The sequence below is a fragment of the Ochotona curzoniae genome, unplaced genomic scaffold (genome assembly GCF_017591425.1).
Source record: "Ochotona curzoniae isolate NIBS_2020 unplaced genomic scaffold, NIBS_Ocur_1.0 contig_883, whole genome shotgun sequence".
NCBI lineage: Eukaryota > Metazoa > Chordata > Mammalia > Lagomorpha > Ochotonidae > Ochotona > Ochotona curzoniae.
Window position 1 is genome coordinate 66,216,335 of NW_024466599.1, and position 19,536 is coordinate 66,235,870.

General features: G+C 43.8%; 1 protein-coding gene across 18 annotated transcripts in view; it reads right to left on the bottom strand.

Moving 5' to 3' along the window:
* Nucleotides 1–19,536, bottom strand: part of NRXN1 (neurexin 1) — a 1,050,610-nt gene that overhangs the window by 529,579 nt on the left and 501,495 nt on the right. For all 18 annotated transcript variants that reach the window (XM_040993726.1, XM_040993725.1, XM_040993723.1 and 15 more), the window contains 2 exons: nucleotides 14,365–14,746; nucleotides 12,790–12,980 (listed from right to left, as the gene is read on the bottom strand). In XM_040993726.1, coding sequence (XP_040849660.1) covers nucleotides 12,790–12,980; nucleotides 14,365–14,746 — 573 coding nt within the window. The remainder of the gene's footprint in view (nucleotides 1–12,789; nucleotides 12,981–14,364; nucleotides 14,747–19,536) is intronic.

The window sequence follows — 19,536 nt, forward strand, 5'->3', positions numbered from 1 at the left end:
GACTAATAATAGGTATGTGAAAAGTGTTATTTTTCACAAGCCTTTGCATAGTTCTATGCAACAATTTCACTTTCTTTTATTTCCCAAGTACGTTTTCTTATTTCACAGATTTTTTTCTTATTTAGAAAAAAAAATGAACTTTTTTTTTTTTAGGATGGTGAAGATCTAGTGGTGTACAGGGTAAGCATAAAAAGTATAAAAGAATTGTGCTTTTCTAGAATAATGGCCTGTTTAATACGGGTCAGAAATGGCACCCGTTCTCCACTCAGAAACACAAGACAAAAGAGGCTACAGGTACAGCGACTTTCTGGATAGCTTAAAAGGACAAAGTGGCATAAAACACACACCAAAGACTTTCACAGATGTGTCAAAGACCTTCTAAAATATTATAAGTTTCACAGTCAAATAAAAATATATTTTATCCTTAAGCATCTGAATGCCCCCATATTCTTTTTTTCCAAAAAGGAATTTTTTGGTTTGCCTCAATGATGGAGTCGTTTCACAAAGCTGATCAAATTTAGCAAGAATTAAGTACCTCCCTAGGACAGGGCTCCAGCTACTCTGCTTTCCCAAGAAGCAAATCGTTCTTGTTGTATTTTTCTTTTTCATTTGAAAAGGAGAAGTGGGTGGATGAGAGATCTTCCCTCTCCTGGTTCATGCCTCAAATGGTCTCAACCCCCAGTTTGGATAGGACAAAACCAGGAACCAAGAATCTAAGCTTGGTCTCCCACATGGGTGGCAACGAGCCAAATATTTGAGCCATCATGTGATGCCTTGCATGGTCTTCACTAATAGGGAGCTTATTGGGAAGAAGAGGAGCCACAACTTGCCTGAGGAAGTGTGATATGGGATGTGGGGACCTGCCGGACACCTGCCCAAGATGTTCATCAGGGAAAATGCAAATACTTAAGAGCCAAGGCCCTTCCTCAAGGGCAACTCTTGTTCTAAAGCTAAGAAAATGGATGGCTTTACCAGCTCACTGTGTTAGCAAGTACTTGCTGGATCTTGTAATGAGTGCTTGATAACCCTGTTTCCAATTATCTGATCTTCAGTGCCTAAAGAAACAGAACTAACATACAAGTTCTGCACACAGCGTAACAATGGGAAGCAAAAGCAAAGATCTCCAGCTTGTCTGCACTTTCCAGCAGTGTGATACCACTGTGATGCCAAATGGAGTGGCCATGCAGAAGTCTCGATAGCCCAGCATCACACAGAAAAGGAAATGTTTCATTTTATCATACGACATTTCACTCCAAGCATAAAATAAGTATTACCTTTCACTCTAAATATCCAGGAGGAATTGCTGCCAATACATTTGGAAGCATAGAAACACTATTTAAATACTGCTATCAATAGGGCTTTAAATTCTATTCCTACCTCAAGCTGGGAGAGAATAGGCTGTTCACTTAACATTTTAGGGAAGGTCCTAATAGGAGGGTTCTCCAGAAATTTCATGAAAAGTGCATATTGTGAAAAGATTTCAAAATATTTCAACTAAACTAAACTTAGCTTTTTATTCCGTTTCCACAAATTTTTTGAATTCCCCCATAGCTCATTCAATCTAAGAGATTAGGTGATCATATCGTAAAGATTAAGAGAATACAATATCAAAATTGAAGTTACAATTGAAGTGCCAACACAATCAGCATCTGACAACACATAAAATCAATCCCTGGATATAAAATGTACAAAGCAAAAGGCAAAGTCTTAGCTCTCTAGTCCTCACTCCCTCAGCTACTTCAAGACTGGGTTAGCAGTAACAATGGGGAGAGCCTGAGACTATTGTAGGACTAATTATTAATTATTACCGTACAGTGAATTTTTCACCATTAATCCCAAGGAAGAACTTCATTCTAGCCCCGAGCTAAGGGTCTCAAGAGATGCCCTGCAGAAACAGTTTTGAGTTTGAGGCAGTGGGTGGTTGCAGGACTGGGGTTGACAGGCTGAGAAACAACAGCATAGGAAATGGGCTGCATTTCCAGGGTTTTGGGGCAAATGATACATGGCAATTTCTCATGGGTCCAGGGAGAGGCTAAGCCAAGCAGGATCGGCAAGCAAAGGACACCGGCTAGCCCCACTCCAGGGCTGAGTTTAGAAGGCCCAGCAGAGGAGCCCTGGATAAGCCCCCGAAGCAACGTGACAGAGGTGAGAACTTGAGGGGTCTGCCAAACCAAGGCACTGATGTTGATGCTGTTCCCAGTAAACACACGTGGGAAAACAGAAGAAAGGAACGAAACTCAAGCCTGTCGGTCTCCTCCTGCTAAGGACTGGCCAAAGCAGATGGCAGCCTCGATGCTGACGTTCAACATTCTTTTATGATGAAATATAGCTGCAGGATTAGCTCGCATGTGAGTCCAGACTTTTTCTCTAAGTCTGTACATGGTCCAGACTCCTCAACTAAATATGCCTTAATGTGATGGCTTTAAGTAAAAATTAATATGGTGGATAGATTAACTATAACATCATGTTTCTTTAATGTGATATTTTCTTATACAAAAATTTAATACGGTCTCTAACATGCAGGTACTCAACAAACAACATGATGGGTCCAACTGTGATGATAGAGCCACAATGGAGGAAGATTATTATAAAACTAAAAACAAAAAGCAGAATCAAGCCACAGACCACTTCTATTGTGAAAACACTGCTTTCCTATTATCTTACTGCTGTGCTTGATTCAAATTTAAGTACGAGCAGAAGTGCAAACTAGTATGTCAAGACTTTCAACAATACGTGGGAGCATGCCTGTTAGACCTATAAAAGATCTTGCTATAAAATTAATAATTAGCACAAACAATATAATTTCGAGAATCTTTCGACTCCTAGGGGAAGCCTGCAGTGGGAAGCCTAAGGAAGCTGTGTTGGAGTAGTGGAGTTGGTGAGAGGGGGAGTGACAGGAGGAGAGCCAGAGGAGCATCTCCGACAATCAGACCAGGAGGCTTATTAAGTAGCAACAGCTCTCAGGCCTGGAGTGGCAGCTGAAGTGGTGTGGTGGCTAAAGTCCTCGCCTTACATGCACCAGGATCTCATATCTGCACCAGTCTGTATCCTGGATGCTCCGTTTCCTGTCCAACTATCTGTTTTTGGCCAGGGAAAGCAGCAGAGGACAGTCCAAAGTCTTGGGACCCCGCACCCACAAAGGAGACCCGGAAGAAGCTCCTTACTCCTGCCTTAAGGTCAGCTTAACTTAGGGCATTAGTGGGAGCGAACTAGCAGATGGAAGATCTTTCTGTATCTCCTTCTCTGTATATATCTGCCTTTACGATTAAAAATAAATAAATATTTTTAAAAATAACAACATTTTAAGAGACATCTACAAGTCTGGGGATACCAGGCAGTTTCTAGTGCCAAACAATGAAATTATCCTAGCATTTGCCAGCACTAGTTATATCCAGCCATGCTTAAGGGCCCTTCTCACCTGTATTTCTACATCCTGGAGCATCCAAAATACATCGGCTAACCTTGCATGTTGTGGTGGGAATCCACTGAGACTCCATGTGCAAATATTTTTAACAGTGCATGGGTCATGAACTTACACAAGTGTAATGGCTAAGATAAGCATTAGAATTTGAAATTATTATCATTCTTGTTCTAAGATGATGCTTAACTTTTCCAATCCTTACATTAGTTTCAAAACCCAGGACAGGGCTAAGTCTGTTGACCACATCAGCTGTCATGAAAACAAAAGAGGGAACTTGACCTTGAGCTAAGGTGTAAAGGGCAGGTGAGACACACATGACAGTGATGGAATGCGCCTAAGCACATACAGAAAAGAAATGGAATACAGATGTCCTCATCCAAGCCTACCTGGCCCTGAACTCTGCATCTTTCATTATCATGTACTGATTCTTCCATTGCCTTTAAGAACACCACAAGAATTAATTGCTAAGGCTAACAGCACGCCCCTTAAAAGAGGAAAGGCAACAGATACGGAAAGCCACATTCCTGTGGCTGGGATCAGAAAAGCATGCAAGCCTGCTTGAGCTGATGCAGCACCTAAGTAGGACTGGAAACACAGCCGGTGTATAAAAATAGTAGGATGACAGCAGTGCGTGCCATCACAGCCATACTTTCCTATCAGAGTCGGACGAGCGGAGCAGGCTTTGGAGCGTGCCTGCAGGGGCGAAGGTGACTTTGAACTAAGCCCACCCAAAGGCTCAGTCTATTCAAGTTCTGACCCACGGCTCGAGAGGAATTATGCAGCATCGGGGGGCAGAAGCCAACTTTCCTCTGATCCACATTGAAGGAAAGCTGTATTGCAGGTGAACCCTGATGAAATGAGACAACTGCCTTTGGGGACAGAGAGTAAACAACTGTAGCACTTCTGAGATGGTAGCCGGGGCCTCTCTGTCCTTTAGCGATCTGTGGGAACCTGTTGTGATTCCTGGTTATGCCCCAGAGGGCAATAGTCATGTGTCCTCCATGCCCCCGTGATCCCTGTAAAATGTGGGGTGCCTCTAACTGTCGCTGTTGGCTTTTGTACCGTGTGCCATTTCTGCTTGACTTCGCATCAGGCACGGTCCCTTCGTCCACTCACACATACATACACACAAAAAAATGCTGATGAGTCAAGTACTTATGATTTTCATCATTTTATGTTCTAGAACCATAGAGTGCCTAGTTTGCCACCATCTTGATGATTTTAAGTCTTACCCAAAGTCTTATCCAAAGCCCCTACTCCAAAGCAATGCAAATTCTACTCTTTAATTGTTGTATATCAGATCAAATATCATCTTCTGGGAGCTTTTAAGGTCCTACTTAAGTTCCAAGTTGTCTATCCAAATATTGGCTCAAGCAAATTTAGTCAACCATTATGTACAGGACCCTCTCTCATGTCCCCAAACCGCCCATCTAGGTGATAGCAAAGACATCTGTCCCAACCAAATCTATTCTCTCAACAACGTGAACCAGAAGGCCTAAACCAAGCAAATCCCTATTGATATTTTAGGTTGATCAGGGGGTGGTTGGAGGAGGCCACAGTTTGCAATGTTTTGATAGCAGAGGCTGATAGCTTGCAGAAAGGAATGAGAGAATGCTCATTGGGAACCCATGGAAGACAGCTTGTACCCCAACAACAAAGGAGGCAGCACTGTTGCCCAGGACTCACAGCTTTCCCCAGTATGGCTTCCAGGATGCCCAGTCAGAACCTTTCTGTTTTGTTACACTTGGGTTCTTTGAATTCTGTCACCTTCTCTGGCCCTTTTTCCTTTTTTCTCTGAAATTGCACTGAAAAAGTTCATACTTCCCTTATCCAAAGATTTTTTTTTCTACTTCTTTCTTTAGCCAAAAGAAGGAACAAGAGAACCAGGCCAACTGGGCATAGCTGATGGCTATTCTACACCCATTTTCCCTGCTGGCAGCGGGAGCGCGACCACGCAGCGCAGGACACAGCACCCCTTCACTCCGAGCATCCCTGGCCAAGAATCAGCATCCAAGGGCCATTTCTGGAAGAAGTCTGAGTACTCCGAGCAGTCAGCTGGACATTTCAGAGCTGAGCTCTAAGCCTGCTTGGGCACTTTACCCCACAATGGCACACATGCCAAAGTCCTCAACAACTTGCATTTCCTAATCAAAACTCATGGGGAACGTGAATAGTATCTTGTCCTGAACAGCCTGGGGATGCTGCGTTTGGCTCTCAAGGAGCCACTTAGCAATGGGAGGAATGGGGAAGACTGCTTCTTCCCATGTCTGATCTTCTCGGGGCTGTTGCAGGCATTCAGTCCGAGGCCTGTGTTGGTCAGAGCTTGGCTTAGTGTCTTAGGTTTGTGGATACTGCATCAAGAACCGTAAGCATCTGCGAACTGGAAGGACTGGGTTGTCTAAAGCTGCACTGGAAATGAAAGGTCTGGTCTCCATCCCACACTGCTGCTCTCTGCTCTCCATCTTGCCCCTTAACTGACTAGACCCATGGTCTCCACCAAGTCCATATAAGGGTGCAGAGTTTTCAGTGCTCCCCCTAGGCTGACAGTAGCAATCCGGCAGAGAGAGAGAGAGAAAGAGAGAGAGAGACAGAGAGAAAGCTTTCCCTGTTTAACTGGGAATCAGAAGAGCGGTATCTGGAACAATAGTTGTACGGCCATGCAGCTGTAACTCGCCCCAAGCACATTTGTTACCCCAAGAACAATAGTAACCACAAGCACCTATGTGGTAGATAAAACTGAAGCAGAAAAGAAGGAAATCTGAAAAGGAAAAAAGAGAAGCACTGCAGATAAAGGAATTGTATAAGGAATTTAAACTCTACTGCAAAGGTACAGGTTGGTTCAAATGTCATTGGGTAGCAAATAGATGACCTTTCAAGTCCCAGGTAGAGAGTGGATTCCAGACAACTGTGCCTGGGGAGGGAAGGACGTCTCCCTGAGAGTGGGAGGGGGTGACAAAGGGATTAAAAGCCTAACTGACAAAGGCTTGATAGTAAAGAGAATAGAATCGTGGTGATTTCTGCCAAGCCTGTGGATTCAATGGAGACATCAGAAGAGAGACAATAATTTCATGTCTCTAATTGTCTTCCAAGTAACAACCCTGTATTTCTGGCATGAGAGAAGTAACAAAAATGTCAACTCTTACTTTTAATAGGCTCACAGCTTTTCTGTCTTTGTTCTCTGCTACGGTGATTGTCTCCCTTTGTCCTTGAGCCTCAGCCCCTCCTCAGAAGGAATAATTGGAAAGTGTGTGTAAACTCCCATTTCCTGCTCTAACCCCGGAGTAGTTCTTCCCTGGCTGGCAGGGCCTTTCTGAAGAAGGAGATTATCCTGCTCCCTTCTGAGAAGCCCTCCAGCCTGCAGTCAGCTCCCCGGGAGATACTGGGAGTTCACCTTCTATGCCACGAAAATCCACATTTGTGTTCACAGCTAGCTGGTGTAGGGGCGCGGCTCTGGTGGCCTCTGAAGCCCACGCAAAGGGCTGAGCTGAGCAGCGCTGATCCACGCGTGCTCTGTCCTACCTCCTGTCGTTGGTGGAGTTTGAAAGTGAGAAGCAGGGAACAGCCCTAAGCAGAAATGCACACAGTAGCAGCCACAGAGGCCATGGGCCACAGGAGACCCAGAGGAGGCGAGGTCGGCAGCAGAAAGCGACACACAGGGCAGTGACAGGAGGCCGAGCAGGTGTATGGTCTGGGTCAGGGAGCAGTCGCTGTTTGTGACCAACGGAGCAGCTCAGAGTGCTGCACGCAGGAGCCCGGCATGACCCCTGGGACAGAATGTGTGTCTGTGTGCCCTCCCTGTTTAGCACCTGCCAGGCTTTCCTGTCTCTGTTACTTCCTAATGGGTCCTTACTACAGCCCGCAAACGGAAACAGCATTAATAAATCTCTTTTTTCCTTACAAGCAAAAAAGAATGTCATAAAAACAGCGTTAACAAAAGGACAACAACCGCCTTCCTTCTTGGTCGATGCCACATCTTGCTCAAATGCAAAGCCTACACTTTGGACTCTTTTTGGGAATGCATCCTGGGAAGTCATTGAACGATGTGGGCTTTGTGCATGGACAGTCATGTCACACGGGGCTGAATCAACAAGGCTTGAATGGGGAACAGGACTTTAGGCTGTGGCTTCTTCAATTGCCTCAAAGCACAGCACAAGGGGCGCGAGTGAAGGGGTGGTCCCGTCTTCAGCATCTTCAGTGTTGGAGCTGGAAGACACCTAATTAACTACTTCAAGATCAAAGATAAGAGATTAAGATACACTTCTTCTTCCAGGGTTTGCTTACAGATGGACACGTTTGAAAGGAAAGGCCTCCTTGAGCTGTTTCTCTCAGGGCTGAAGCAGGGATAGGAGAGGTTAAGCCAGAGATAGATAACAAGTGAAGGGATATGACCATAAACCCGCACACAGGTCCTGCATGGTAACCTAGTCACTAAAGTCCTCACCTTGCACGCGACAGGATCCCATATGGGTGCCAATTCTAATCCCTGCAACCCCGATTCCCATCCAGCTCCCTGCTTGTGGCCTGGGAAAGCAGTCGAGGACAGCCCAAAGCCTTGGGATCCTGCACCCGTGTGGGAGACCTGGAAGAGGCTCTGTGCTCCTGGCTTCAGACTGGCTCAGCTCCTGTCATTGCGGTCACTTGGGGAGTTAATCAGTGGACAGAAGATCTTTCTCTCTGTCTTTTCTCCTCTCTGTATATCTGACTTCCCAATAAGAATACACCTTTTAAAAAAAAGAAAGAAACAGCACAGGAGCTCAAAGCCTTTTAGGTCAAGGAATTTGAGGCTTGGAGAGAGAATAACTGAGGAAGACAAGACAAGGTACCACCTCGCTGACCCAGTTGAGGCCATTAATTATATCCACTGTTATGTAATTTTGTGAAGTGGCCACCTGAGGGCACTCCATTTTTTGCGCAGAGCAATCTTTTGTCCCTCCCACTTCTGTCCATCAAGCAATTTATTTATCCTCAATTTGCTGATAAATTTGGGTTAATATTTTAATGAGGGTTCCCACGGAAGGATAGAATACAAACAACCCTTCCTTTGCTTCTTTGTTCCTGAACTAGATTAATGCATGAACAAGACTGACCTCAATTCGAATCCCTGGGTAATCGCGAGATTCAATACAAGAACCTCATTTAAACCCATTTAGTATTTATTAGGGACTCAAGAAATAGCATCCCTTTTTTATGTGTATATAGAGGCAAATCTACAGATGAGGCAAATATAGGAACAAGAGAAAACGCACAGGAAGGAATTCACACCCATCCTTCCTATCTTTAAAGGGGGGCAGAAGTTTTCAAATGAACACAGAGCAGTGCTAGGGAGTCAGCTCTGAGAGCAAACGTGTGCTCTCTCCACTGCAGGGTGCAGCTTGTACATAACAGCCAAAGGGAGCAGAACACAGGCAGCTGGGAAACAGAGACGAAACAACACTGTATCGGCAGGGAGAGACACACAGTCCCCGCGCGCCCGGCAGTGCCACGGAAGACAATTCGAACAAGCTCGCCTGCACGGAATTCCTCTTCCACAAGAAGGGTCCGTCTTAGACTACCCCTCCAAAGCGGGGCATGGCAAGCATGCACCCTAATTTACAAGTTTCTCATCGAAAACGCTGCCTCTCATAGGCAAAAGCATGAAGGATAAACGTGGGATTTTAGATTTCTGAAAACAAAGAAAGCCTGCTTTCCAGAGCCAAGGGAGCAGGTTGGAGCCTTCCTGCTTCTTTTGCAGACCCACGCGCCATGGTTTGCGGCGTTATGCTGCCCTCTCGTGTCTCTTTCAGGTATAGCAACACGACAAAAGCAAACATCCTGAACAGGATAAACGCGGTGACATCAAGCAAGGACTGCTAAAACAAAAGGAAAACTATAAAATAAAAGTAAAACCAGGATTTATACAAAGATAAAAATTTGTTAAATTTTGGCTCGATACAAACTGCGCAATAGGTCAAGACTTTTTTTTTCACATGTAATCTAGTTCAGTGAGCGCTTGATGAAAATATTGAAACTTACTGTTCCCTGCATTTCTTTCTCAGTCACCTCAGTTAGTCTGAGGTGGAGTAAAAAAAAATCTTAATTGCATCAGTATCAGCGTGATCCTAATGTAATTAGGGTTTTTTTTTTTAAGTCACTATGAGAAGGACCAAACAGGGAGTGGAAATCATTTGACAATTTAAATTCCTTAAGCTATGAAAAAAAAATCAGGTTTCATTTTTCTTTCATTTAGATTGACTCAATCCCATGTGACTTGAAGACAAAAACGATGAAAAATTCAAACTAAAAAGCAACGACACCGTGGTAGCCAACTGTCCCCGTACGGGCGCCGCTTCCTGTCCCAGCTGCTCCACTTCCCACCCAGCTCCCTGCCTGTGGACCAAAGCCTTGGGCCCCTGCACCCGCGTGGGAGACCCGGAGGAAGCTCCTGGCTCCTGGCTTCGGATCTGCTCAGCTCCAGCTGTTGCACCTACTTGGGCAGTGAACTGGCAGATGCAAGAGCTTCCTCTCTGTCTCTCCTTCTCTCTATCCTTCTTTATCTGTAAAAATCAACCTTTCAAAGAAGAACAACAAATCTTTTCTTTAAAAAAAGCAACAACAGAAAGCAACACGGTGTGAAGTGGTCAGGCGGGAAAGTCTCGGATGTGCGAGAGTGAGTACCCTTCCTGTGGCACTGGGCTTCCTGCATCGCCAGGCTCTCCCTGAATCCTGCTTCCTCACAAAGCCTTCCTGGCCCTGTCCCTGATGGGACTTTTTCCGGTCCTGGCCTGGCCTGTGCACGCACGGGTCCACCCTCTCCTCCAACGAGAGCCTTCACTGGCAGGAACCCCAACTTGGAGAGCTCAGTCCTGCTAACCGGGGCGACCCCCGCAGCAGGAGAGAGACCAGCAACGCGGCGTCCGCGCGCCCTCTCGTGGACGGCGTGCGCCACGCGCGGGCTCCGGGCCGGCAACGCGCACACCCCGCCGGGAGAGCCTCGCTCCGCATTTAGGACTTGGCTCCTCGGTCTGCCACGGTCTGACAGGTGGCCCTGAGGCCCTCAGAGGCTTTAAGGGGATAACAGCTTGTTCACTTAGGAAACTCTAAACTGTAACTTGGCCATTTTCACAAATATGAGTATCTCTGATCAAACTTCAGCATTCAACTCCTTGATATGACATAGCACGTAAGAAATGACTATAATTTGGTTCAGAGCTTTACTTTTTTGTGTATCATGGGAGGGCTTTTTTTTTTTTTTTTCCTGAAGTTGACACTAGGTGACACAATTCACATTTCAATAAAAATCAGATCTGCAGGGTCCGGCGTGATAGTCTAGTGGTTAAATCATTGCCCTGCACACACCAGGATCCCAACGGGCACCAGGTTCATTCCCAACTTCTCCACTTCCCTTCCAGCTCCCTGCCTGTGGCCTGGGAAAGCAGTCAAGGACAGCCCAAAGCCTTGGGACCCTGCACCTGCGTGGGAGACCCGGAAGAAGTTCCTGGCTCCTGGCTTTCGATCAGCTTAGCTCTGGCCATTGCGGCCAGTTGGGGAATAAGGCAGTGGAGAGAAGAACTTTTCTCTATATAGCTCTTCTCTGTTAGAAATGCCTTTTCAATAAAATAAATAAATCTTTTTTTTTTTTAAGTCAGATCTGTGGCCTTCAATATTATGAAGGCACATCTGCATCAACTCCAGCATAAAGACCTGCACTACAGCACTCTCTCTTCCGCCTTGTCCTTCATGAGAAATTAGCAAAAGCATCCCTCTCAGGACACAGGCCCCTCCACGTTCAGGTTCACAGCCCTGGGTATCCGTCTGGAACCTCAGTGTTCCACGTGGCACACGCTCGCACCAAATATGCACTGCTTCTTTTCTAGACATGCTCATCTCTGAGTTGGTACCTACAGATTGTGATGAAATTCACTGACAGTTCCAGACATGGCATGGAGTTTCCCTGGCTGTCCCGATCGGCGCCTTCTCCCCGTCCCTTGACAATTACCATCGGAACCTGTCGCACAAAAAGAGGGCACCCTGGAAACAGGGACAGGGGGACGTCCCCTCCCCCTCACTCAGCGAAGAAAGAAGAAGGGGCTTGGCTTGCTAAACAGCGTTTCCTTTGCGTTTCATTCTATCCTTTTGAGCCGAGCCATTAGATTTGTGGGCACAAACAGAATCTCTTTGAAGTTAACAAGAGCGTGCTGTGAAGGGAGACAGCCATTACCACGCGTTTTCCGTGTTGAACAACTAAAGACCTGGGATTGCAACCGCATTCTGTAACTACAGGAAGCAGATGATTCTTCCTTCTTTCACCTTATTTAAAAACAGCATATTTCTCTAGGAAGTGTTCTGTTGACTTTTCTCCTTACAGTTCTCTCTCTCTCTCTCTCTCTCTCTCTCTCTCTTTCTCTCTCTCATGTATGTACTTTCTGAATCAAAGGGAGAGGTCCCATCAATAGAAACGAGTCACTCCTTCCAGGCAAAGCTGTGCCCGCCATACCTACGGAGCCTTGCGGCACAACAGGACAGAGCGACACGCTGAGGGAGGGGTGTGTGTCAGGATTTTGTTTTTCTTCACTGGAGCTGCAGCTTTTTTTTTTTTTTTTTTAATCCTTGGGCAACTCACTCAAACCTGAGATTGTCCACCTTCTGAAGAGCACGCAATGCCGCCCCCAGGGCCTGCTGCAGTGTCCCCACGAAAAGGGAATGGCCAGAAGGGGGAGGCGCTCTCAGAGAATCACAGGGAAAAAAACAAAACCCTCCAACAGAAACCTCCGGTATCTTTTCTGGAGAACTGACATGTTTTCAAAGCAGGAGGTTTTGCTCATTTGGGAACTCCAGTATCAATGAGGACGGCGTGCATCTGTTAAGATACTCCTACTGTTGATGAGGGAAGCCTCCCTGGGGGAGACTGCACGGGGAGTTACTGCGGGACAGGATCCCACGGGATGCTGGGTCAGAGGGCCACCTGGCAGGATCTGGACAAGCTGAGCAAAGGGGAGCGAACTCTGCATGAAGGTCCTTGTGCGTCTGGCCAGCCTTTAGTCCCTGTCAGCTGCGAACTGGTGGGACCAAAGAGATTTGTAAATGTCTGCTGTTCTTTATCATGTCGGTACCCAGAATAATGTTTTCCTCACGTTTTCTTCCCTCTTGAAATTTTAACCATGCGTGCGTTCTTAGGTGTTGCATTTTTTAAGCTACTATGAAAAATGCATACATTCCTGCCACATTAATGAGGAGCAGAGGTTCCTGTGTTGTATTATTAATTAAGTGCCAGAAACGGAGATTCTGGTCAGCCTCTGCAAAGGGGACGCTGACGGTCCCCAGGAAAGGGTTTTCCAAGCAAGTGAAGGCCGTGAGACGTGGCCCGTGCCTCCAGCTCAGCAAACACTTACTCTTGAGGTCTAAATTCCTGGCCCCCGCGGTGATCTGCGTTGTGATTTTTGTGTCAATCTTGACAGTGTGGAGATTGTTGGTGTCCCGCGAAATCATCACGTTGTGCCACTGATTGTCGTTGAGCGGTTTATTTGAGCTCCCTTTGATGAGGTTAGCACCATTTCCCAGGTCAAACACATAATGCAGGTACCTGTAAAAGAAAGACGTGGAACTGTTGATGGAGTCAAACAAGCTATTGCCAAGAGAGAGCCTTTATTTTCCAGGCGGGCGCATCATGACTAGGAATGAGCGTGGGCTACGGGCTACGCGGCAGCTCAGCTCACAGGAGGACCGCAAACCCTGTTCTGTACTTCCGTGCAAGGCAAAGCGCCTCGCTCTTCTCTCCACATTTCTACTCTGCCCTTCCTCCTTGGCTGACTACAACGAAATGGCAACGCTCAGGGTTGCTGCACCTGCCTTTCCTTACACCTGCAATTCCTGTCTTTCAAAGAGAAACGTGCACTCATGCCTCACGGTGCAGTGCCAAGGCCCCTCCCCGCCCCTGGCCTCCCCTGGAGCTCTCCTGAATCTGTGCACCTGCACACTGCAGTGTTTGTGCTGAACTGCTGTGTTCCCCCAGGGTTGCAGATTGGTGTGTGAGACCTGGGGTGGCTGGACTCTCTGAGGTGTACAGAAATGATAAGTAATATATACGCCGCTGACTGGCACATTATCTACCTATTGGTAATACTCAATTATATTCAGAGAATGAATAAATGGTCGCTGAACTCCAGAAAGAATACATCAATTTTCATCACAGTCTAAAAGACATTTCACACATCTATTTCTTCCTATAATTTTCAAGGAAATCTGATGGAAAATTAAGCTTTAGTTACGTGACACTGCGTGAAGCTGAAGCAATCTGATTACTTGAAAATTATTTATTACAGACTAGCCCATAAATTGCATAATTTTAATGCAACTTGTATAGTCATGAAAATCATTCAAAATGTAAGACTGAGGGTGGGTAGCATGGCTCAAGAGGCTAATCCTCCACTTTCAGGTGCTGACATCCCATCTGGGCACCGGGTTGCGTCTCAGCTGTTCTGTTTCTACTCCAGATCGCTGCTTGTGGCCTGGGAAAGCAGCAGAGGATGGACCAAAGCCTTGGGCCTCTAAACCCACATAGGAGACCCAAAAGAAGTTCCTGACTCCTGGTTATAGATCAACTTAACTCTGGCCTGTTAGGGCCACTTGGGTAATAAGACAGCAAATCAGAGACCTTTCTCTCTTTTCCTCTCTCTATAAATCTGCCTTTCCAATAATAATAAATAAACCTTAAAAAAAAAGAGAGAGAGAAAGTGTAAGACTCATGGAATTCCTACCACAAATTAGAAATAGATGTTAACTGCACCCTTCTGTTACCTTGTAAGAAAAACGAGTCTGCTGAGTCCACACAAATGTACCGAGAAATCTCCACTTGCTTCTGCTCACCATCTGACAGGCCAATTCATTCTGTTTAGCGCACACATTTAGACTGAAAAGCAACTTCTCAAAAGTTTCGTTTGCTTGCCAATGATCCTCCGTACACTTACCCTTTCACTAATTCAACCACAATGAAGTCATTTCCATCCCCACTGTTATACAGAATTAGTCCATCTAGGGATGTTGTCTTGAACTGGAAAAAGAGATGCATAGAAGTGTAGGCTTGCAATGTAGCTAAGGCAACATAGCTTGATTTGGTCTTGAAGGTGACAGGGTCTGCTATGATGTTCCTGAAGCCAAATCTGGCATTGAGCTCACAATAATCTATATCACCATTTTTACACAGGTCTATGTATGCCATTCCATTAAATGTCAGGCTCTGCAGGTGTCCAATGAAGTTGGAGGGAACAGAAGAAAGATATCTTCGTTCTGTGATGATCCCAGTCTCTATGTTATGGAACTCCAGTCTTGTATGGTCACCTGCCATTTGACCTAAAAGATAAAGTACAATTACTTTTTGTGTCTGAAAGGCATTTTCCACTTGAGACTGCCATATGGATATTGCATTTTAAATCTGGACATCTCCTTTATAGCAAGGATCCTTACAGTAAAATCCCCAAGGTGGTGTTAAAAGTGTCGGTGGGCTTACATAATCAAACCACGTTAGGTCAAGTTTCGTTTCCAAAACCATCTTCATTTCCAAAAGCTATCAGAATTTCAAAGAGGAAATAAAGAAAGAAGGAAGGTTGGAAGAGGAAAAAGTAATGATGTGAGGGAGATGGAAAGACAAGGGAAGAAAGGGAGGGAGCAGAAGGCTGAAGGAAGAGAAGAAAATGAGTAAGAACAACGATTACTTAAAACATCTTAATAGAATCAGTAGGTGCTGATTTTCTTTCCAGTTCTCCAAGCCAAAAATAAAATGTGACTGTGCATTTGTATACCCAATAGAAATAGCAATGGCAGATCACTGTTTGAATCATGACTTGAGAAAATGTGTCTCAAGTAATTGTGCAGTTCCCATCCCTTCTTTACTGTACTGGTAATGCCAACAGGTTCCTCACACCAGGTTCCCAAGCACCTTAGGTATTTGACTCTTACTTTCAAACTAAACTGAGCACAGCATTTTAATGAGAGGATATCTGAGCTTGAAGAATGCTAATAAAAATAAGCCCACATTTTCTTGAGGTAGCATGTGCTTTAAAGATTGTACCGCCACCTCCAAGCCCCAACCAATGGATCGCACAGTAAACTGAGCCACCACCACTCGCAATGCCACCATTCTATTTTGGAAGATTGATTCTAGTCCCAGCTGTGTCATTTCTGACCCAGCTTCCTGCTACTGCACCTGGGAAGGCAACCAAAGACGGCCCAGATACTTGGGCCATCTTTGTGGGAGATCTGAATGCAGTTTCTGACTCCTTGTTTTGGCTCTACCTATTGTAGCTATTTAGACAATGAAACAGTGGGATAGCAGATGTTTATGTCAGTGAATCTTTTAAGTAAAATAAAATACATACTAATTAAAAAATCTTATTGACACACCTGGTTGCATATTCATTCATCGCTTCACTATTGAACACAGGCACCATGCCTCTCTATCTCGTATTTCTCTGTGAAGTCCACTAAAAGTTGACCTAGTCACATCTTTACATTAAGAATGATCATTTCATCTGCTTGGAAGTTGAAGGTTAACAAAACAGAGACATCGTGGTGCTTTCAGTATGGTATTACACAACAGAAGTCATGGGAATTCTTGTGAGTGCTAGAAGTTTCATTCTCGCATCTTGTTCTTTTCTTATTAAAATACCACGCGTTTCCTGTAACTCAAAGGTATCGTTTAGGTTCCACTCAAGTTCTTTCAGCCAAGTTGTTGGGCAGGTTCAATACCCAATTTGTCATCATGCAAAAAGTGACTGGGCTCACCCGATTTCATCATCAGTGATACTAATGAGAATATTACTAAGTACAATTTTAGTCTAGTTCCTAAGAAAATACAATGATCTTTCTTCCCAGGTAAGACTTGAACATCCCTGCAACCAGTTAAATGATTCTCAGTTCTTTTGTCAAGACTGTAAAATACGAGGGGGCTTCAACATATTCATGAAAAAATGAGCATACTTTAAAAAATTCTTTAAAAGGAATATTCTCTCTCTTCCTATCTCACCCTCTCTCCCTCTGCTCTTCTTTCCTCTCTTTTTAACTCTGTCTTTGAAATAAATAAAGAACAAAATACCTGTAAATAGTTGTTAGCTATACATTGAAAGGAGTGCTGGGGTTTCAAAGTAAATATTTTGGTAAAGACTGGATTAGGCACAAGTGTTCAACAACTGCTAACCCTAAGGATTGTGGGATTTTACTATGTCTCTTCACTTACTTTATTAGTTGCAAAGAAAAAAAAGTACATAATAATTTGTCATGGGTTAAAAATGATTTGTCTCAAAAAGCATGCAGCTTTTCAAACTCTGATGTCTTAATGGTTGATAGAATAACTGCAGATAATTTGTCTGATGATGGCAACTGGGAGGTGTGTTAGTGGGCGGTCTTGAGGCAATTGGGAGCATATTCTTGGAATCCAGTTCTTGGGAGAAGTTTATTTCAGTCAAGCTCAGCATAGCTCCTCCCTCTTGTTTGCTACCTCACCACTGTCCCGGCTGCTGGTGCACCTGCCACGCCCATCCTCTACCAGCTACCAGACTATGGGACCTCCTGATCTTGTAATCTCCACTGTAATCTGAAAGACACCTTTTCTTCCTCAAAGTTCCCCAAGTTACTTTCACTACAGAATGACGAGTGGACTGATACAATAATGATAGTATTCCATGAATGAACTGGACAACGCATATACCAATAGAGCAAATTACACCATCAAATGAGGAGATAGCCTCTGTCTTCAGAAGGGATACTAGTCACAGTCTATAATATTGGAAATGTCGATTCATGAAGACCACAAAACTTGAATTTAATTATGAGGAAACGTCAGACAAACACACAGCTAGGGACTGCATTTACATCTGACAGGAAGAGGATTACATGCTTCAGAAACATGAATACAGAGACAGGGTTTTTGTTTTAGACTAAAGGAGACTAAAGAGTCATCGGAAGTAAATGAAGTATCCCCCTAGACAGCATGCTATGCGGGAAGGGAAAATGTTCATAGCATATGAACAATACAGGGCCAAATGACAAAATCAGAATATGAGTAATACTTGCATATATGCATATGTAAATTTATAAATGAAAAAAATGTACTGCATTAGCAACTTTTGCATTGTTATTTAAGCAGCTATCCCTATTCTCAGGAACTACTGGCGCGTTTAAGGGTGAAGAGGCATTTTGTATGTACCTTACTTTGAACTTGTTTTTCAAACAGTGAAAAAGTGAGAGAGAAGAGAGCACAGTGTTAAGGTAAATGATATAAAAATGGCAATAACCTTAGAGGTGTACCAGAGTTCTTTATAGTCTTTGTTTTGAAGCTGTTTGTAAGGATGAAATGACTTCCTGGTATGATTTTCAAAAACTTTTTCTTACTATTCTTTTGTTTCCATAATTGCCGGCTCTACTGTGCTTCTGGACTTAATGCCTCACTCTGTACTACCTAACACTGCTAGAGGGTTACGGTGCTTACTATTTATCATTAGCTTCTTTTCCAGCTTAAACACAGGGATAGCCAATCATCCTGGAATGTGAACCCCCTATTCCAGAAGATTAACTTGTTTACCTTAAAAGGCCTTTTCTAGACACATCCTCAAGGTCTCTATTGCTATACGCAGCAAAAATTTCCTGTGTGAAATTCTCTCCTAAGTCCTCTATCATTCACATTTCCCATCTCTGAAACAAAGTTCATTCAATTCTCTTCCAAACTGTGACAGCATAATTACTTAAATCAACTATTCAATTTCCCATATTGCCTTGCATGACAAATGATCACCCGAGTTTCATAGTAGGGTATGTATTATTCTTATAACATGATATTATGATAAACTCATAATGTGATATCCTAAAGAGTACTTACCATACAATCATCATCTTGTTTTGGTCTTAATAGGAAGCAATTGCCTATGAGTTAAAACCGACTAATTAAATTAAACAAAACATAAAACAAACTTGGATTGTCCCAGTTCTGCTAAAAATAACATTTCAGTAAAACACAAGTGATGTATCTCCTTGAGTGTAAATTCCCTAATCTACAGAATAGGGATATGGGTAACCCATCCACCCCACAGGATGCAGCGGTACTTGAGAAGCACTCAAAGGCTAAGGAATATTGTGTTGTGATTGTGATTCTGGCTTGATTTTCTTCCTCAGAGAATAAAATGACATAATACAGTGCTAGCCGCTAAATGCCAACCCATGTGTCACCTGCCTTACAGGCTTCGAGAGAGATTTTTAAAGGAGACAGACTTTCTGTGGTGTAAGGTGAAACATTTGTGCTTCAGCAGATATTCAGATGATTGTAAAAAAAAAAATTAAAGTTACAGGAATTGAACAAAAACTGTTTTTGGAAAGTCTTAAAGGACTGATGGAATGTTAAGCCAGTAAGAAATTTTTAATTTGGTGAATTCCTTGTTTATGTCAGTATTTCCTCATTGATTGGGCTGACCCCCTGAGTACAGTAATGCTGTCCAGATTTAATGTAGGACAGATACTTGACTCTATAAGGATCACCTTGTATGAAAGATGCACTTGTTGGATCCATACACTAAAAGAATTAACATGGAGATGTTCTATGAAAAAGAGGAAGGAGCCGACTATCTACTGGGTTATGTACCCAGATTTTCAAAGATAAAGGCTTGCTGATTCCTCTTCATTAAATTTTCCTATTTCTCCAGAGTAGCACTATTTTCAGCTCACTTCAGTTACAAATCTACAAATCAGGGGTTGAACCTGACACACTCAATATTAGACTTTAACCGGTGGAGCTAAATAGGCAAAAGTGAAAATCATTTCAACTGACAGAATGTCACTGTATTCATTTAGTTGCCTACAAGTTAAAACATAGAATTTGCTACAATTTGACATCAAGGCATATTAAAAAGAAACAAATTTAACAAAACAGATCTGAACAATGACTTAAATACTTTTATGAAGCACTAGGATATTTATCAGGTCACAAAATCATATACTGTCATTTCTTCTTGATTTATTGAAGATCAAGGGACCTATGTTGATCATGTGGGAGACAAAATGCTTTACAGGCTGCTGATTAAATGGAATTGTTATCAGAAATAGGGGGAAAAAATCAAATTATGTGTATAAGCTACATAGTATATCAGCCTTGCTTT